General features: G+C 44.8%; 2 protein-coding genes across 4 annotated transcripts in view; one reads left to right on the top strand and one right to left on the bottom strand.

Moving 5' to 3' along the window:
• PRRG1 (proline rich and Gla domain 1) overlaps positions 1-6,445 on the bottom strand; it is a 99,254-nt gene extending 92,809 nt beyond the window's left edge. The window contains exons 1-2 of the mRNA XM_056556002.1: positions 6,267-6,445; positions 4,322-4,379 (exon numbers count right to left, since the gene is read on the bottom strand). The gene's annotated coding sequence lies outside the window, so the exon portion shown is untranslated. The remainder of the gene's footprint in view (positions 1-4,321; positions 4,380-6,266) is intronic.
• The window catches only part of LOC130355627 (F-box only protein 36-like), an 83,916-nt gene that overhangs the window by 33,159 nt on the left and 29,470 nt on the right, over positions 1-21,287 (top strand). For all 3 annotated transcript variants that reach the window (XM_056556006.1, XM_056556004.1, XM_056556007.1), the window contains one exon: positions 4,317-4,425. In XM_056556006.1, coding sequence (XP_056411981.1) covers positions 4,317-4,425 — 109 coding nt within the window. The remainder of the gene's footprint in view (positions 1-4,316; positions 4,426-21,287) is intronic.

The following is a 21,287-nucleotide window of genomic DNA, read 5'->3' as shown; positions in this document are numbered from 1 at the left end:
TCTGTATTATGGTGGGTGGTGATTCTGGGGTCTGTATTATGGTGGGTGGTGATTCTGGGGGTCTGTATTATGGTGGGTGGTGATTCTGGGGTCTGTATTATGGTTGGTGGTGTTTCTGGGGTCTGTATTATGGTGGGTGGTGATTCTGGGGTCTGTATTAGGGTGGGCGGTGATTTTGGGGTCTGTATTATGGTGGGGACTGATTCTGGGGTCTGTATTATGGTGGTGATTCTGGGGTCTGTATTTTGGTGGGTGGTTATTCTGGGGTCTGTATTGTGGTGGGTGGTGATTCTGGGGTCTGTATTATGGTGGGTGGTGATTCTGGGGGTCTGTATTATGGTGGGTGGTGATTCTGGGGTCTGTATTATGGTGGGTGGTGATTCTGGGGTCTGTATTATAGTGGGTGGTGATTCTGGGGTCTATATTATGGTGGGGTCTGATTCTGGGGTCTGTATTATATTGGGTGGTGATTTGGGGCTCTGTATTATGGAGGGGTCTGATTCTGGGGTCTGTATTATGGTGGGGACCGATTCTGGAGTCTGTATTATGGTGGGTGATGATTGTGGGCTCTGTATTAAGGAGGTGTCTTATTCTGGGGTCTGTATTATGGTGGGTGGTGATTCTGGGGTCTAGATTATGGTGAGTGGTGATTCTGGGGTCTATATTATGGTGGGTGGTGATTCTGAGGTATGTATTATGGTTGGTGGTGATTCTGGGGTCTATATTATGGTTGGCTCTGATTATGGGGTCTGTATTATATTGGGTGGTGATTTTGGGCTCTGTATTATGGAGGGGTCTGATTCTGGGGTCTGTATTATGGTGGGGACTGATTCTGGAGTCTGTATTATGGTGGGTGGTGATTCTGGGGTCTGTATTATGGAGGTGTCTGATACTGGGGTCTGTATTATGGTGGGTGGTGATTATGGGGTCTATATTATGGTGGGGTCTGATTCTGGGGTCTGTATTATGTTTGGTGGTTATTCTGGGCTCTGTATTATGGAGGGGTCTGATTCTGGGGTATGTATTATGGTGGGAACTGATTCTGGAGTCCGTATTATGGTGGGTGGTGATTCTGGGGTCTGTATTATGGTGGGTGGGGATTCTGGGGTCTGTATTATGGTGGGTGGTGATTCTGGGGTCTGTATTATGGTAGGTGGTGATTCTGGGGTCTGTTTAATGGTGGGTGGTGATTCTGGGGTCTGTATTATGGTGGGTGTTGATTCTGGGGTCTGTGTTATGGTGGGTGGTGATTCTGGGGTCTGTATTATGGTAGGTGGTGATTCTGGGGTCTGTATTTTGGTGGGTTGTGATTCTGTGGTCTGTATTATGGTGGGTGGTGATTCTGGGGTCTGTATTATGGTGGGTGGTGATTCTGGGGTCTATATTATGGTGGGTGGTGATTCTGAGGTATGTATTATGGTTGGTTGTGATTCTGGGGTCTATATTATGGTGGGGTCTGATTCTGGGGTCTGTATTATATTGGGTGGTGATTTGGGGCTCTGTATTATGGAGGGGTCTGATTCTGGGGTCTGTATTATGGTGGGGACTGATTCTGGAGTCTGTATTAAGGTGGGTGATGATTCTGGGCTCTGTATTATGGAGGTGTCTGATTCTCGGGTCTGTATTATGGTGGGTGGTGATTCTGGGGTCTATATTATGGTGGGTGGTGATTCTGGGGTCTGTATTATGTTTGGTGGTGATTCTGGGCTCTGTATTATGGAGGGGTCTGATTCTGGGGTATGTATTATGGTGGGAACTGATTCTGGAGTCCGTATTATGGTGGGGATTCTGGGGTCTGTATTATGATGGGTGGTGATTCTGGGGTCTGTATTATGGTAGGTGGATATTCTGGGGTCTGTATAATGGTGGGGGGTGATACTGGGGTCTGTATTATGGTGGATGATGATTCTGGGGTCTGTATTATGGTGGATAGTGATTCTGGGGTCTATATTATGGTGGGTGGTGATTCTGAGGTATGTATTATGGTTGGTGGTGATTCTGGGGTCTATATTATGGTGGGGTCTGATTCTGGGGTCTGTATTATATTGGGTGGTGATTTGGAGCTCTGTATTATGGTTGGTGGTGTTTCTGGGGTCTGTATTATGGTGGGTGGTGATTCTGGGGTCTGTCTTATGGTGGGCGGGGATTTTGGGGTCTGTATTATGGTAGGTGGATATTCTGGGGTCTGTATTATGGTGGATGATGATTCTGGGGTCTGTATTATGGTGGGTAGTGATTCTGGGGTCTATATTATGGTGGGTGGTGATTCTGAGGTATGTATTATGGTTGGTGGTGATTCTGGGGTCTATATTATGATGGGGTCTGATTCTGGGGTCTGTATTATATTGGGTGGTGATTTGGGGCTCTGTATTATGGTTGGTGGTGTTTCTGGGGTCTGTATTATGGTGGGTGGTGATTCTGGGGTCTGTCTTATGGTGGGCGGTGATTTTGGGGTCTGTATTATGGTGGGGACTGATTCTGGGGTCTGTATTATAGTGGAGTCTGATTCTGGGGTCTGTATTATGGTGGTGATTCTGGGGTCTGTATTATGGTAGGTGGTGATTCTGGGGTCTGTATTGTGGTGGAGACTAATTCTGGGGTCTGTATTGTGGTGAGGACTTATTCTGGGGTCTGTATTGTGGTGGGGACTGATTCTGGGGTCTGTATTATACTGTTCTGAGTTAAAATGGTTGTTCTCACTGTAAGGTCCTTACAGCGAGAACATTATAAAGGGACAATTCTGTAAAAAACCCACCCTGTGACAAGCCACACCTCTATAAACCCCACCCACAGTAAGCCACATCTACAGCAAGCCACATCTACAGCAAGCCACACCCATGTTGCCGGCACACCAAGCGACTTCAATAAAAATTTGGGCACGGCACTACCAAAAGGTTGCCTACCCCTGAAATATATGCTGTGCTTTCTGAATCAGATGGATGCCAGCCTCGGGGAGACTGACTCATCATGCATGGTGCGCCCCTTGCTTTGTCTTTTGGGCTAACTGCTGCGCTGCTATTCTTTTCAGACCGGCGGACATGCTGCCTGCCTGCCCCGCTCCTCCAGACCCCGTCAAACTGGACCTCAGCGCAGCACCACACTCACCCACCAACGACACCTCAGAGCCATAAATTAACCCTTGGTCCTTGTGTGATCCATGGCACAGTGTCCCTGATTTACTTAAAAGTGGAGTGTAGTTTTCTTTGTGGGTTTTAATCCCCTACAATTTTTTTTCCATGGTATTTACTAAGGTTTCCCTACACTGCACTTTTCCCTACATTTTGCTTTTTTACACATGCTCTGATCTGTCTGGTTTTACTCAGCTCAAATCCACTACATTTTCTGTGGAAACCTTAGTTAATATGTTGGGTTTTTGGGAAAATGTCGGGGACACGCCCCTTTTTTAAAGTCAGGCCCACGTCCCCCTATGACCACGCCCCTTTTTTGGGTTTTCGCAGTAAAATGGAGAGCTAGTCTGATTTTTTTTCAATTCTGGCACAAATTCTGGCGCAAACAGAATTTCTGTTGCACTACTGTGACAGAATCTGGCACACAACAGGGCCAGTATGTTAACTATGGATTATTCTGTGTTACTGCACAGGGGGCATGATGGTTACAGAGGGGGCATTAAGACTGCACAGGGGGCATTTTGACTGTACAGTCATAATACCCTCTCTGTAGCCAATATGCCCCCCTGTACAATTAAAATACCACCACCCTCTGTAGCCACTAGCCAGATACCATATGCCCTCTCTACTCATAATGGCCCCTCTTTACCACTAATATGCCCCCTCAGAGTCAGACAGCAAGCTAAAACTATCCCCATGATGTGGATATGGTACAGTATTCACACACATGCCTTCCTGTGTACACACACCACCTGCCTCCTTCAGGGCAGCTCTACAGTTACTCATCACGCTCCACTACTGCTGCTGCCAAGTACCGCCTCCTCTCGCATTTCCGCGCAGGTCACATGATGAGCGATCAGGAATTAACTGTACAGATAGTACAGTAGAAAGACTCGCTTGGGACATGCCCGCTATGGAGGATAAATACTGTCTTTTTAATTGCCAGTGTAGTGCATATATCGGTTCCAAGCATATACCGCTTCCCCCCGCAACGCCACTGTGGCTGCCATTACTGAGGGTTTTTTTCCCCAATGAACTGCTGTGCTAGATCATTTTCCAATCTGAAAAATGTGCTAAATAAACTATATGGCCATAGAGATTGCTGTATTCCCTTTATGACTGTTAAGAAGCTATTTTTACTTATTGAAAAATATGCTTTGCAGTCTGTGTAATTCTTATCTTGCCTAGGTTACCTTAAGATCTTGGAAAATTTCTGTCCGGGCCGAACACAGAAAAGTCCTACCAAAAGAACTAAAGAAAACGCACAATGAATTTTTACAAGAAACAATGATGCACAGTAAGTATGTATTTTGTTACCATATACAGTAGAGATGTTTAAAGCAATTCTGGCCTGTTCCTCATTCAAGTAAAAAGGTACTTCTTCTGTTTGCATAAAGAAAACTGTACTGTAACCTCTTAAGGACACAGCTCATTTGGGTCTTGAGTACACAAACTTAAAATTTTAGCATTTTGGTTTTTCCCTACTCTTTTTTAAGAGCCATAACTCTTTTACTTATCCATCCACATACCCATATAAGGGATTGTTTTTTGCACAACCAATTATACTTTGTAATGATTCCTTTTATTTATACATCAAATGTACAGGGCAACCAAAATATATAATTTGCGGGAGGAAATTGAAAAGATAAATCTTAAAAAAAAAAATCTAAAAATACATTACACCGGGTTATAGTGTGGGTGAACAGGAGTCTATACATGGGTCACTTACTTTTTCATGTTTTCTTGTCACAGAGTTGTCGTCCTCAAAAATTCCACTGTTTGTTCTTCACTTGCGCTCTGAACGTGAGTCTCCCGCCGGCAGCCTTGCTTTGGGTCCCGTAGGAAGGGGCCTTAGCCCGCCCCCCTTGTTCGCTTATTAATTTCCCCCCTGAGCGCAGCATGTCGTGAGAGCGCTCTGTGCAGTGTAACTGCGCATGTGCTGGACCCTCGCTTCACCCGGAAGTTGGGAGCAGCGAGAAAGAGGTACTTCCGGGTGTAGCGAGGGACCGGCGCATGCGCAGTTACACTGCACAGAGGGCTCCCCAACACGCTACGCTCAGGGGGAAAATAAATATGCAAACAAAGGGGCGGGCTAAGGCCCCTTCCTCCGGGACCCAAAGCAAGGCTGCCGGCGGGAGACCTGCCTTCAGAGCGCAAGTGAAGGGCAAACAGCGAAACTTTAGCGGACGGCAACTCGGCAACAAGAAAACATAAAAAGTAAGTGACCCATGTATGGACTCCTGTTCACCCACACTATAACCCAATGTATTGGGTTTAGTGTGGGTGAACTTGGTGACAGTTTTCCTTTAAGCCCCACAGATCCTTTAGATGCTGCAATCACGGTATCTAAAGGGTTGATGGGGGCATCAGTGTGATCGCTGAGGTTGGTTATTATTTGCACTCTTTCGGATGTGTGATGTCATTAAGGGATAAAGGTTGCCATACACGTCACCTTAACAACCCTCTCACCCTCGAAAACAAGGGAATTGGGCACTGAAATGTAACTTGTCAATACCCCCATATCATCTGTTGGAATAGAGTAGGAAGGCCCCCATACACATGTTCAACAAGTCCCACCACATTTGGCAGTTTTGGTCAACAAATTTGTAATGTGGGCCTAATATTACTGGGACGTTTAGGAAGTTAACATTTAGGACTGGAGAACATAAATATTATGTGGGATAAATAGTTCAGTATTATAAAAGGTTTTGTTTACACTGTTATAGATCCATAATACTGTGCCCATAATCTGCTATTGGACCGCAATAAACCTGTGTGAATCCAATTTTATATGGACCACACTGCATATTTTCTGTATAAATCTGTATGTAGATGAAGGCTGAATAACTTTAATTTCAGACCATGAGAAAGACAATGTTATCATGCTCCAATGCATGCTATATAACACAATGCCTCTGGAGAAGAATGTGGTAATATAATCTGTAGGCATGCTTTGTAATGCCTGTTGTGTTTGCAGCAATCCCCTGTGCTTAGTCCTTTACTATAGTTGAAAAATCGTTACCGTAGTAAAAATTGTATCATATGAAAATAGGCAACTGGCCCAGTAATAGGCATTGACATCAATCTCATAAGGGTTTGTTGCCTTCCTAAAGTAAAGTAAAGAAAAATACAGCTCACCAAGTCTCCAGTAGAAGGATCCAGCGGACTCTCCAGGTGCACAGGCCAGCACTTGACCGTTTGGTAGTGAGGGTGTAAGCTGAGGAGCAATGGGAAGATCCCAACGAACAGTCCAGCACTCCAGAGAATGATATCAAAGAATTTTTTTTATTTAATCCATAGGTAAAACCACAAAGGCCTAACTTGCCAATAGTTGCACCGCGGCCCTGGTGGGTAGGATAAAGTGGGGGAAGGGTGTCACAGAAAGGGCAAGGGCAGTGGGGATACACACAGTGAAGGTGGGGGCACAAAAAAACTGCAAATTTGTGCTTGCCTGAGACAGTGGGGAAACACATAGGGGGAGATTTATCCAAACCTGTGCAGAGGAAAAGTTTACCAGTTGCCCATAGCAATCAATCAGATCACTTCTTTCATTTTTCACAATAAAATGAAAAATAAAAATGAAAGAAGCAATCTGATTGGTTGCTATGGGCAACTGATCAACTTTTTTATACCAAACTCTGTATAGTCAGTAGGATATGAGAAATTATATTACTAGATAATGACACACCATGACCTCTTTCATTACCACTATAGACCATAGAAGTGATTACGGTGCTGTTATATTCAGTAACATCTTTTCTGATCACATAGAAATGCCTCCTCGAAATGTCTTCTGGATTTTTCTCTAAACTCGTTCACTTTCCCTTTTCTTGCCCATCTGTCCCAGACGACCTTTAGAACCTCTTCCAGCCATCACTCTGAAGAACCTGCTGGAAGAAAACATGTTAGGCTTTGCACTTTTCTAGCACCATCCTAAACTTTTCCCAACCACACGGTAGTGTGTAGGTAAATGGGTTGGTAGGAGATTCAAGTGGTTTAGGGAGATAGTAGGTAGGTTCCTTCCATTAAGTAGATACAATCTCCAGTTTTTCCCATTATATAGGTGTCCCAGTATGCAGTTTCCCCTAGTAGAGAGGTCCCACTTGTAGGTAGACCCCCTCTGTAGGTGCTGTATAGGTAGCCCCCCCCCCATAAGTAGTTTACCTCTGTAGGTAGGTTACCTCTATATGTAAGTCCCCCCATTAGGTAGTTTCTGTTCTATAGGTAGGACCATCCTGTAGGTAATGTGCCCCATAGGTAGGATCCTCTTTAGGTATATTGACCCAGTAGGCACAACTTCCTGTAGTTAGAACCCACTCTAGGTAGTTTGCCTCAGGTATCTAGGATCCCCTGTTGGTAGTTTGCCCCAATTGGGACTTAGCCCTCTCGGCCCCCAAGGCATTATATAGTCTTCAAAGTCAGAAAGGAACCCAGAAACTCTAATCAACTAAAGGCCTTTTACACATTAGCTGCTGTTTATCATAAGGACACTGATCTACAATGATATGCATGGCGAAATTGCATGGAGGAAGCTGCAGCTCTCCAAAAAGAACATTGCTGGCCATCTGCTGTTTTCTAGAGATCATGTGGACAAGCCAGAATGCATTTGGAACAATGTTTTGTGGACAGATGTAACCAGAATTTAGTTTTTTTGTTTAAAATGAGAAGCATTTTATTTTGCAGAAAGGAAAACACTGCATTCCAGCATAAAACATTATACTATCTATGAAACATGGCTTGATACCATTAATGGAACAATGTATTCTGAATTGCACCAGCAAACTCTAAAGAAAAATGTCAGGAGATTTGTCCGTCAGCTGAATCAGAACAGAACTTGGGTCATGCAGCAATCCGTTGGGCATACTCTGTTCGAAACATCTTATCCTGTATCCAAAGTATAGGGGATAAGATGTTAGATCTCTGGGCCAGCAGCGGCGGCGTCCGGAACACAAAAGCTTGCAGCTTCCGCATTTGTGATGTAACACCACGCTCCCTCCATTCATGTCTATGGGAGGGGGTGTGACAGCTGAATGACAAGGGGGCTGCTGCGGAGATCACGGGGTCCCCAGCAGCGGGACCCCCACAATCTAACATCTTGTCCCTATCCTTTGGATAGGGGGTAAGATGTTTCCAATCGTATACCCCTTTAAGCATTGTCTTGCTGCAATGTAGAAATGCTGTGGAAGGACCTGTTGTAAGCAGTTCATAGGAGGAAACCCACAGCATAATTGTGAAAGCTTAAAAAAAACTATAGTTGGATATACAGGACTATTCAACAATTACTAGATGCTGAAAAGCAAAGGTTCACTTACTTGTACCATTCAAAGATATAGCCACTCCAGCACAGCCGACACCTCAGGACGCACCCAACTTACTCTTTGTGGACCTGATGAAGGTGCATGTGAGCGCCGAAACTCGTTGTCCTAAAATATTTCAATAAATTTGTCCTGTGCAACCATGGCATTCCGAGTCCGTCCTTGACAACTTGAGCTCTCTACCAAAATTCCCCACCTTTTATCCACCCATTCTCCGTCATTCAAAGATATGTAATATTGGGTATTTTATATTAATTAATAAATTGCCAAGTTTAATATTTTGTCTCATGTCTTTGATTATGTTTTCTTCATCTAATTGTAGGACTTCTGAATATCTGACACAGGTTTAATTCAAATTTATGCAAAAATAAAATTTTTTAAAGGGTTCACAAATATGTAAGCACCACTGTCATAAAATCCTAACCTTTACCAATTATATGAATGAGCACCCTTCGTCCTCATTCCTGGCAAGTCTCAGGGACACTGTTGTCCCAAATAATCCCACAACACAGAGCCAGCACACTGACAAAGTCTTTGTCTGGCATTTTGTATTATTCTCTGTGGGTTGATAGACCTTGCACACATTCTGTGAAGACAAACACTTTGTACTGCCTTGAATACAAAAAACATGCAAGTGGTTGGCACTAAAAACGGCTTCCTGTCCATTTGGGGCATCAATCCCATACAAAAAGGCCTGCTATATTGGTTTAGTAAAGCCAGATATTTTCCATCCAGCCTCTTGAGTTATATGAAGCAGGTATTTTCTCTAGTTTGGCCTTGAATACAAAAAATATGCAAGTGGTTGGCACTAAAAGGATTCCTGTCCATTTGGGGCATCAATCCCATACAAAAAGGCCTGCTATATTGGTTTAGTAAAGCCAGATATTTTCCATCCAGCCTCTTGAGTTATATGAAGCAGGTATTTTCTCTAGCTTGGTTAAATGTATGATTCCGTTTGACTTTTTGTAATACTTATGTTACACACTGCACTCCGGCCGCAAGCGCCAGTGTCCCTGTGTCCCCCGCCGCCAGCGGGGCTGGGATTCGCATGGCAGGACGCACCCGCATGCGAATCCCGGCTCGTCACCCTTCTCTCTCTCTCTCTCTCTCTCTCTCTCTCAGCTCCAGATCTTCCTGCTATGTTTTTTTTACTATGAACTTTTGCCGCCTGCCTTGACCTACGTTGACTACACTACAGCTTCTTCCTTTGGTACCTTGCCTTGCCCAGTTACCTGTGTGGACGAGCCATGTCGGGGGTAGCGACCTGGGTGTCGCCTGCCACAGCAAGCCCATCCTGCCTTGCGGCGGGTTCTGGGGAAGACCAGCGGCACCTTAGACTCCGCTCCCCGATAGGGTCCGAGTCATCAGCCACACAAGTAAAGGATCCACATCCAGCTCTGTTACAGTAATATCCGGCCATGGATCCCACTGGGGTTCCTCTGCCTGACAACTTGGATCTTGCTACTATTGTGGTGCTTCTGTCGCAACAGTTGGCCCAGCAGGCACAGCAGTTGAACCAGCTATCCGCCATGGTGCAGCAGTTGCTATCTGCTCAGCAGCAACCGCCATAACCACAGCCTCCTCAAGCTCCAGTACAGCCTCCCGCTGCGGGAGGCTGTACTGGAGCTTGAGGAGGCTGTGGTTATGGCAGTTGCTGCTGAGCAGATAGCAACTGCTGCATCATGGCGGATAGCTGGTTCAGCTGCTGTTCCTGCTGGGCCAACTGTTGCGACAGAAGCACCACAATAGTAGCAAGATCCAAGTTGTCAGTTGTCAGTTCCTCTGGAACTAAACTCCGTTTGTCGCTTTCGGAAAAGTGTTTCGTGATGCAGTGCTCCATGCACATTGAACTCATGGCGGACCAGTTCTCCACGGAACGAGCAAAGGTGGCCTTTGTCATCAGTCTCCTATCTGGTAGGGCCTTGGCCTGGGCAACTCCGCTGTGGGATCACAGTGATGCTATCACTACCAATCTCCAGGCATACCAATCTCCTGGAGGCAGTCTTTCTCAGGGCAACTTCACTGTGGGCGAGTATGCCATTCGGTTCCGGACCCTGGCGTTGAGTTGTCTTGGAATAATGAAGCTCTATGCGCTACTTTCAAGAGAGGATTATCAAGTCAAATTAAGGATGTCCTCACTGCCCAGGAATTGCCATCTAACTCTGTACATCTGAACTCGTACAATTGGCATCCCGGATTGATATCCGTTTCTCTGAGCGACGAGAGGAATTACGACAAGAAAGGGAATCTGCACGACCTCTGCGCTTTCCTCGTCTGGCACCAGTTTTCCAGCAACCACTACAACCTTCTATGTTGCCTCCCACAGTGGAGGCTATGCAAGTGGATCGGTCTCGCCTGACCCTGCAGGAAAGAACTCGCCGACAAACCAGAAATCTATGCCTATACTGCGCCAGTGCAGACCATTTCCTTAAGGATTGTCCTCTGCGTCCACAGCCACAGGGAAACGCTCGCACCTAGGGTTCATGGGAGAGGCCTCCCTAGGTGTGAATTCCACCTCTCCCCGCTTAAATTTGATGGTCCAGCTTCTTCTTCCTTCTAAAGAGATCATCTCCTTTCTGGCTTTCCTGGACTCTTGCTCAGCGGGAAACTTTATTAATGCCTCCCTAGTGCATAGGTATCATCTGCCTGTGTCCCACCTCTTAAAACCACTGTACATCTCTATGGTAAATGGAGAAAGACTGGACTGTACCGTGCTATATCGCACAGAACCATTGTCTATGCAAGGCAGAGTCTCCCTTAGGGAGAACTTGTCTTTCTACGTCCTCCCACATTGTACTTCTCCTCTCTTGCTTGGCCTACCGTGTTTGCAACTCCATGCTTCACAGCTTGATTGGAAAACTGGAGAAGTTCTTCGCTGGGGCCAGTACTGCAACAACTACTGTATTCATATATGTGCGACCAAGTTGAAATCATCGTCTAGTCCTCTGCCCGGTTTACCTTCATTCCTTCAGGACTTTGCTGATGTGTTCAGTAAAAAGCAAGCTGAAGTCTTGCATCCACATCGTCCATACAATTGTCCCATTGTACCATCTACCTCTTGTCTGTTCCGGAAACCCAGGCCATGTCAACCTACATCCAGGAGAACCTTCAGAAGGGATTTATCATGAAATCCTTTTCTCCTGCCGGAGCCGACTTCTTGCATCGACTACAGAGGACTGAATAAAATTACAGTAAAAAAACATTATCCCCTTCCTTTAATCTCGGAGTTCTTTAATCGTCTGCGAGGTGCCAGGATTTTCTCCAAACTAGATCTTCGTGGTGCCTATAACTTGATTCGTATAAGAGAAGGGAACGAGTGGAAGACTGTGTTTAACCCCTTAAGGACCCGGCGTTTTTCTGTTTTTGCATTTTCATTTTCTCCTCATTACCTTTAAAAAATCATTACTCTTTCAATTTTGCACCAAAAAATCCATATGATGGCTTATTTTTTGCGCCACCAATTCTACTTTGTAATGACATCAATCATTTTACCCAAAAATGTACTGCAAAATGGGGAAAAATAATAATTGTGGGACAAAATAGAAACAAAAAACAACATTTTGTAACTTTTGGGGCTTCTGTTTCTATGCAGTAAAGTTTTCGGTAAAATTGACATATTCGCTCTATTCTGTAGGTCCATACGATTAAAATGATACCCTACTTCTATAGGTTTGATTTTGTCGTACTTATGGAAAAAATCATAACTACATGCAGGAAAATTTATACGCTTAAAATTGTCATCTTCTGACCCCTATAACTTTTTTATTCTTCCGCGTATGGGGTGGTATGAGGGCTAATTTTTTGCGTCATTATCTGAAGTTTTTAGCTGTACCATTTTTGCATGGATCTGACTTCTTGATTGCTTTTTATTCATTTTTTCATGATATAAAAATTGACCAATAATGGACTATTTTGGACTTTGGAATTTTTTTACGCGTACGCCATTGACCGTGCGGTTTAATTAACGATATATTTGTATAATTCTGACATTTCCACATGTGGCGATACCACATATGTTTATTTTTATTTACAGAGTTTTGTTTTTTTTAAATGGGAAAAGGGGGGGGGGATTCAAACTTTTATTAGGGGAGGTGTTAAATGATCTTTATTCACTCATTTTTTTCACTTTTTTTTGCACTGTTATAGCTCCCATAGAGGGCTATAACACTGCACACACTCATCTTTTACATTGATCAGTGGTTTCTCATAGGAAATCACTGATCGATGATTCTGCCGAATGACTGCTCATGCCTGGATCTCAGGCACTGAGCAGTCATTCGGCGATCGGACAGCATGGAGGCAGGTAGGGACCATCCGGCTGTCATGTAAGCTGATCGGGATGCCACAATTTCGCCGCGGCGATCCCGAAAACCTCCCTGAGCTAACCGTCATTGTTTTACTTTGAACGCCGTGTCTAAAGGTTTATTAGCACGCGGCACTGCGATCAGTGCTGCGTGCTATTAGCCACGGGTCCCGGACCCGACCTGCGTTATAGAACCGGAGCAGACTCATGATGTACCGGTACATCATGGGTCCTTAAAGGGGTTCTCCGGCGCTTAGACATCTTATCCCCTACCCAAAGAATAGTGGATAAGATGCCTGATCGCTGGGGTCCTGCCGCTGGGGACCCCCGTGATCTTGCACGTGGCAGCCCAGTTAAAATCAGTCCCTGGAGCACGTTAGCTCCGGGTTATATTACCAGCGACCACAGGGCTGGCGGTGTGTGACGTCACGCCTCCGCCCCCATGTGAGGTCACGCTCCGCCCCTCAATGTAAGTCTATGGCAGGGGGCTAGACAGCTGTCACATCCCCTCCCATAGGCTTGCATTAAGGGGCGGAGCGTGACATCACACGGGGGCGGAGGCGTGACGTCACACGCCGCCAGCCCTGTGGTTGCCGGTAATCAGACCCGGAGCGAACGTGCTCTGGGGACTGATTTTAACTGGGGTGCCTCGTGCAAGATCACGGGGGTCCCCAGCGGTGGGACCCCCACGATCAGGCATCTATCCCCTATGCTTTGGATAGGGGATAAGATGTCTAAGCGCCAGAGTACCCCTTTAAGGGGTTAATACTTGAGACAGACATTTTGAGTACCTTGTTATGCCATTCAGACTATGTAATGCTCCAGCAGTCTTCCAGGAGTTTGTCAATTATATTTTTCGGGACCTTCTCCTGTGTCATTGTCTATTTGGATGACATTCTTATCTATTCGCCCAATCTCCACACTCATCGTCTCCATCTCCATCAAGTTTTACAGCATCTCCGAGACAACCAACTCTATGCAAAACTTGAAAAGTGTACCTTTGAAAAAAAACAGTCTTCCTAGGGTATATTGTTACCAGTCAGGGTGTACAAATGAATCCAAACAAATTATCCACTGTACTGGAGTGGGCTCAACCTTTTGGTCTGAAAGTGATTCAGCGCTTCCTTGGCTTTGCCAAGTATTACTGGCAGTTTATTCCTCACTATTCGACCTTGGTTGCCCCCATCATGTCTCTTACAAAGAAAACTGCCAATACGAAGCTCTGGACACCAGAGGCCGAAGAAGCCTTCAAGCACTTAAAGTCTGCCTTCGCTTCTGCTCCGGTGTTGTCAAGACCTGATCCGGACAAGCCATTTACTTTAGAGGTGGATGCATCTTCAGTTGATGCAGGAGCAGTCTTGACACAGAGATCTTCCAAGGGCAGGACTGTGACTGTAACACTCATGTTTCTGAAGACAGGAACCCCAGTGGATGTGGATCCACTGGACCTGTGTGGCAGATGACTCGGACCGTACCAGGAAGCGGAGTCTAAGGTGCCGCTGGTTTTCACCAGAGCCCGCCGCAAAGCGGGATGGACTTGCTGCTGCAAGCAACACCCAGGTTGCTACCCCTGGCACAGCTCGACCACACAGGTGGCTGAGAAGATGCAAGGCACAGGAGGGATAAGGCAGCTTGTAGTCTGGATAGCAGAAGGTCAGGGAAGGCGGCACCGTAGCATAGCCTAGATATAGCAGGAGGTCAGTGGGCAGGCGGCAGAGGAGCAAGGTCAAGTCACAAAGCAAGAGATCAGATACACGGCAAGGCAATAACAGGAATGCTTTCTCTCAGGCTCAAGGCAACAAAGATCCGGCAGGAAACTGAGGAGGGTGGAGGAATTTATAAATGAGCCACAGGTGGATTACACTAATGAGCGTACTGGCCCTTTAAATCTTAAAGCTCCGGCATGCACGCGCCCTAGGGGGACATGCATGCTGGAGCAGAGAAGCGGAGGCAGGAGAAACACCCGGAGAGTGTCGGACTGGGGCTACAGGAGGTAAGGGGACCATGCGCTCACGGCCAGCGTGTGTGGCTGGAGCACATAACATAACAGTGACTTGTGGATTTTTCTCTAAGACTTTGTCTCCAGCGGAGAGAAATTATACTATAGGAGATCGTGAGCTCCTAGCTATTAAGTTGGCCTTACAAGAATGGTGACATCTCTTAGAGGGCTCAGTGCATCCAATAACCATCTATTCGGATCACAAAAACTTGCTCTATCTTCAGTCTGCCCATCGTCTCAACCCTCGACAGGCTCGCTGGTCCCTGTTCTTCTCCAGGTTTAACTTTTTAATTAATTTCCGTCCAGCAGATTAGAATCTTCGGGCTGATGCTCTATCAAGATCTTCTGAAGTACAAGACCTGGAATCACACCTTTATCATATTGTTCCTCCTGTTCGTCTTATTTCCGCAGCCCCAGCAAGTCTTCAGCATCTGCCCCTTGAGATGACTTATGTATCTCCTCGTCTGAGACTCCGAATCTTGAAATGGGGTCATTCCTCTCTGTTGGCTGGTCAAGCTGGTATCTGAAAATCCTTGCAACTAATATCCCGACAGTATTGGTGGCCCACTCTGAAACGAGATGTCATTGACTTTGTTCGTTCCTGCTCAGTCTGTGCCCGGGACAAAGCCTGTCGGTCTTCTACATCCTTTAACTGTCCCTGACCTGGACTAACATTGCAATGGACTTCATTACAAACCTTTCTTCTTCTAGCGGCAATACGGTTATCTGGGTTGTTGTGGAACGATTTTCTAAGATGGCTCATTTTGTGCTCTTGCCTGGTTTAACATCTGCACCTCAACTAGCTAAACTGTTTCTTTCCCACATCTTCCATCTCCATGGATCACCGACACATATTGTCTCTGACTGGGGAGTACAGTTCGTTTCCAAATTCTGGAGGGCACTCTGCTCACATCTTCAAGTTAAGTTGGATTTTTCCTCTGCCTATCATCCCCAATATAATGGTCAAGTTGAGAGGGTGAATCAGGTCTTGGGAGATTACCTTCGCCACTTTGTTTCTGCCCGCCAAGACAACTGGGCCGATCTACCACTCTGGGCTGAGTTTTCTTACAACCATAGGGATATCGAATCCACAGGAACATCACCCTTCTTTGTAGTCTATGGATGAAGTCCATAGACTACAAAGAAGGGTGATGTTCCTGTGGATTCGATATCCCTATGGTTGTAAGAAAACTCAGCCCAGAGTGGTAGATCGGCCCAGTTGTCTTGGCGGGCAGAAACAAAGTTGCCCTTGTCTTCTCCCTCCGGTGTCCTTATGGCTAATGAACTTGTACGGAACTTCACCTACATCTGGAAGAAGACTCGTCTCTCCCTTCTTCATGCCATGACCTGTATGAAATCTCAAGCGGACAAGAAAAGGCGCCCTCTTCCCGAATACTCACCCGGGGACAAAGTGTGGTCATCATCTAAATATATTAGCTTCAAAGTACCCTTTTACAAACTGGGTCCACACTTTTTGGGTCCTTTCAAGGTCAAGAAACCAGTGGCTTATTCTCTTCATCTGCCTTCCTCCCTTCGGATCCCAAATTCTTTTCACATCTCCCTCTTGAAACCCGTCATCTATAACTGCTTCTCTAAAAAGGATGTTTTTCCTACTCCTATCTTGGGTACCTCTGATGTATATTCTGTCAAGGAAATTCTGGACTCCACACTCATTAAAGGAAAACATTTCTTTCTTCTAGATTGGGAGGGGATCGGACCAGAAGAGAGGTCTTGGGAACCACAGGATACCCAGCGGCACCTCAGACTCCGCTCCCCGATGTGGTCTGAGTCATCAGGTAGAGGATCCACATCCAGCTCCGTTACAACTTAATGTTCAAGACCCCCAGGAGCACAGGTGTAATACGCTAGTGGACTTATCAATTACTTCAACTTCAAAAGATAACCTCACCTATAGGTTGCCCTTCCAGTTATAAAGAAGTTGGCAATAAAAATCTAAAGAGAAAAAAAAACTGAATATTTTATGACTTTCATAAAGGAATATATTCAAGCATTTAAAAAAATCAACAAATTCGTAGGTGATTTCTAGTTCTATAGAGCTACCAGCAGAGTCCAGATGCTTTAACTCTGTCTAAAAGATTCTGTATTTATAAAAACATTGGCTAGCATTGTAGAATAAATATTATATTTTGGAAAATGTTGTCTGTTGCCTTCATGTCAAGTGTCAATAGTTTTGTTCAGCCTCTGAATGCATTTAGTCTATTATTTTAGCACCAAGCATAACATACTTTCAATGAGCATTTGACAAGTCAATCATGTAGTTTGGTGTATTACGTTGGCCACATATCTCTAGTGTATATGTTACCATAGTGCAACAACTAAAGCACAAAATTACAACATCAGTGACTCAAATTTCTTCCTAAGCAGTCATACCCACTGTGCTACATAATAAATACAGTAATGGCTTCAAAAGTCATCATACATTGTTTATTCAAGAAAATATGTTCATGTCTTTTGTATCCAAATGGTCCAAGCTTGTTCTAATGGCAAACAATAAAACACTCCTGGGCAAGTCTGGGCATTACTTGGCAGGCTCCCTGCATTTACAGTAATTAGCAGGTACTGTTTAGGAAATGACAACTATTTGTTACTTCGAGACATATCTAAAGCACCGCTCATCCATAACATCAAAACTACCTGCCTATACTATACAGACACAGATCTCTTGTGCCTAAATCAGCTGTCAATTGTCAAGGTATGGACTTCATAAGACCTCTGAAGGTGTCCCATGGAATTCAGCATCAAGGGTTGCTCTGCCCCTAGACATCTTACCCCCTATCCAAAGGATAGGGGATAGGATGTCTGATCACGGGGGATTTGGCCACTGGGACTCGCCACGATCTTTAGCCCGGCACCTTGGCGTTCTAACCAATTATGTTAGGAACACCGGCTGTGTTAGGCTTCGGGTGGCCATGGTTGTCACCCCCCGCCCGCCCCCTCCTTTAATGTTCTCCTTTTATGTCAGTGGATAAGATAGATATGGTTGCTCAAAATCCAGCACGGAGTGGCGTCTGCTCCATGCAGCCGATTACATGAGTGCCGGGCCTGAGATCCCCCAATGATCAGACATCTTATCCCCTATCCTTTGGACATAAGATGTCTAGGGGCGGTGTAAGCCTTTAAGTCTTGTAAGATGAGCAGTGGGGCCTCTATGGATGAGACATGTTTTCAGGCACACCCCACACATGCTGGGTTGGATTACGATCTAAGGAATTTGGTGGCCAAATCAACATTTTGCTTCATTTGTCATTCTCCTTAAACCATTCCTTAACAATAGCTGTATATAAGCATTGATAGTAGAAAGAGTTTCCTTGGTTAAGTACACAAGCCTAAGATCATCTTATGCAATACCAAATATTGATTAAAGTGGTGTAAAACACATCAGCATTGGATTCCAGAGCAATGAAAACTGTTATTTGGAGGAATGATACACATGTGGTGCTCCAGTACAACTGTTTCAGCTACTGTCCTGAAAAAAGTTGTTACATGGCTGAGAGTAAAAGGTTTTGCATTATGCATAAATGTATATGAAGTACGTAAGAGTTATTGTAAATGGATTTATATGCATTGCACCACTTTATATGCATACACTGACTGCGGTCTTGGATTAATATTCTGCATTTAATGTACACAGAAGAATGATGCTTTGGTAACATGATCTTCCCTTAGCCAGTGTCACACATGTATCTCCTAGCTTTGCTATTGCTAGGCATACCTACACCTGGGCCACATGTCTTCTACATAAGTATAATCTGTGTACAACAAAGTCACTGTTCCTGTCCACACCGTAAGTTCTACAAATGTCAACATCTCTGAGAGGGTGAACATCGTCCATGCCAGAGAGAAGATAATAAAGAAGCATCTCTCTGCAATATATTAATCTATTTGTCAAACTATAGTCAGTGCTGCATGGTGGCCATGTCAGGAGCGTTTCCATGGATAGGACCTTTTGGGTGCCATATCACAGGGCCACAATTGTGTGAGTTAAGAAAAGTCTACATATTGCACCCCAATAAGCCAACCTATGAAAATCCTCATCAGTAGTTTCAGTAATTATGGACTAAAATTTAGGAATCTGAGAACATATTACATCTGGATAAGGACTCTTTTACATTTGCACTAGAGATCTGTTCATGAAGTTCTGATTCCAAATTCAATTCACATGATAGGAGTTGAGCAGAGAAAAGAATGACTGCAGGTCAATTAGTTTTTTCTCTTCTCAACTCTTGCAAAATAATAGACACCAGAAAGAACCGAGCTGTGCAACAAACTGTCAGTGTAAGTTTTGTTTGCATCTTTTAGGCTAAGATTCCTCTTGGTTTTTTTTCTGGCAGTTTTTGGAAAACTGCCACTGCAGTTTTTGAGCCAAAGGAATAGGATGTATAAAGGAAGGACTTACACTTCTTCTCCTGACTTTGGCTCAAAATCTGCAGTGGTAGTATTCCAAAAACTGCCAGAAAAAAAACTAAGTGGAAACTTAGCATAATTGAACTCCTGAACAGAGCCGAAAAGCACCATAAGATTCCTAATTTCAGTACAGATGCTTTAAAAGCATCAGTTAAAGGGCAGTGACCAAATATCCATTCTTCTAGCTTAAATATGAAACATTCCATTGTCACTGAACAAACACAATTGGCTAACAGGCAATTGCGAAAACTGGATCCTATCATAGCCTAACTACACCAAAAAAAGAAGATACCAGTATACTGATTTGGATACAAAAATAGTGAATAAACTTTATTCAAGTGCATTATAAAATCATACATAAAATACAAGGTACTATACAGATGAAAGCTACAGAAAGAGGTAGTGATGCTAAATCCACAATGGTAGACAGTACGAACGGCAGGGATACAGTCCACAGATGTCAAATTGCAACATGCCCATAAATAGTAAAAATAAATAATGAAACATACATATAATGAGTGTATAAGGCTGGTATATGTCCTCAAACAGGCTATGAATAAAGTGCAAGTAGCAAGATGTGTAGCACCTAGCCCTGTTCAGAGGTCAGTCAGCAGCATTATATAATAAAAAAGAGGAGAGTATGAAAAACAGCATAAAGTAACAAATACCTGCCATACACCAATAAGGGAGATCACTACCTGTACCCCAACGCGCGTTTCGCGTATGGGCTTCGTTAGGGGGCGTGTCTAGTGCTAAAAGGCGTCCCTATTTATAGTGGTCCTCCAACCATAATTGGTTAGGGTAAGGTTGAGGGGCAGCTATTGCAGCCAATGGTGATGGGTGTATTACAAAATCACCTACTTGTTGATGCGCATCAGTTCCAACAGCCAAAGTGATAGGACAGATACCGCATGTGGCGCTGGTGCCCGCTGGCTCAGCGGGTGACGTCACTTCCTCCAGCGCCACATCCGGTCTGGCTCCCGATCACCTGACCCGCACGTCATCGAGTCGAGATCACATGACCGATGCACCACAGCGTCCCATGGCGCATCATACCCGTGAGATCACACTACAGCTCGATGACACATGAGTCAGCCGATCACGTGATGTGCACAACTCACATGATCGTTGTCGGCGCCCGCCATACTACCAGGGAAGAGATCACTATGATAACGATAGCTAATACGGTCACATGATAGTAGTCACATGACTAATGTAGCCAAACGATGTTAATAAAAGAATAATGGTAACAAGTAAATAGATAATAAATTAATAATAATAAGAACAAAGAAAGCATCACCAGTAAGTGAAAAAATACTGGTGATGCTTTCTTTGTTCTTATTATTATTAATTTATTATCTATTTACTTGTTACCATTATTCTTTTATTAACATCGTTTGGCTACATTAGTCATGTGACTACTATCATGTGACCGTATTAGCTATCATTATCATAGTGATCTCTTCCCTGGTAGTATGGCGGGCGCCGACAACGATCACGTGAGTTGTGCACATCACGTGATCGGCTGACTCATGTGTCATCGAGCTGTAGTGTGATCTCACGGGTATGATGCGCCATGGGACGCTGTGGTGCATCAGTCATGTGATCTCGACTCGATGACGTGCAGGTCAGGTGATCGGGAGCCAGACCGGATGTGGCGCTGGAGGAAGTGACGTCACCCGCTGAGCCAGCGGGCACCAGCGCCACATGCGGTATCTGTCCTATCACTTTGGCTGTTGGAACTGATGCGCATCAACAAGTAGGTGATTTTGTAATACACCCATCACCATTGGCTGCAATAGCTGCCCCTCAACCTTACCCTAACCAATTATGGTTGGAGGACCACTATAAATAGGGACGCCTTTTAGCACTAGACACGCTCCCCGAACGAAGCCCATACGCGAAACGCGCGTTGGGGTACAGGTAGTGATCTCCCTTATTGGTGTATGGCAGGTATTTGTTACTTTATGCTGTTTTTCATGCTCTCCTCTTTTTTATTATATAATGCTGCTGACTGACCTCTGAACAGGGCTAGGTGCTACACAACTTGCTACTTGCACTTTATTCATAGCCTGTTTGAGGACATATGCCAGCCTTATACACTCATTATATGTATG

Source organism: Hyla sarda, chromosome 2 (genome assembly GCF_029499605.1).
Source record: "Hyla sarda isolate aHylSar1 chromosome 2, aHylSar1.hap1, whole genome shotgun sequence".
Classification (NCBI taxonomy): domain Eukaryota; kingdom Metazoa; phylum Chordata; class Amphibia; order Anura; family Hylidae; genus Hyla; species Hyla sarda.
Note: the sequence above shows the minus strand (reverse complement) of the source record. Positions and strands in the feature narration are given on the sequence as shown.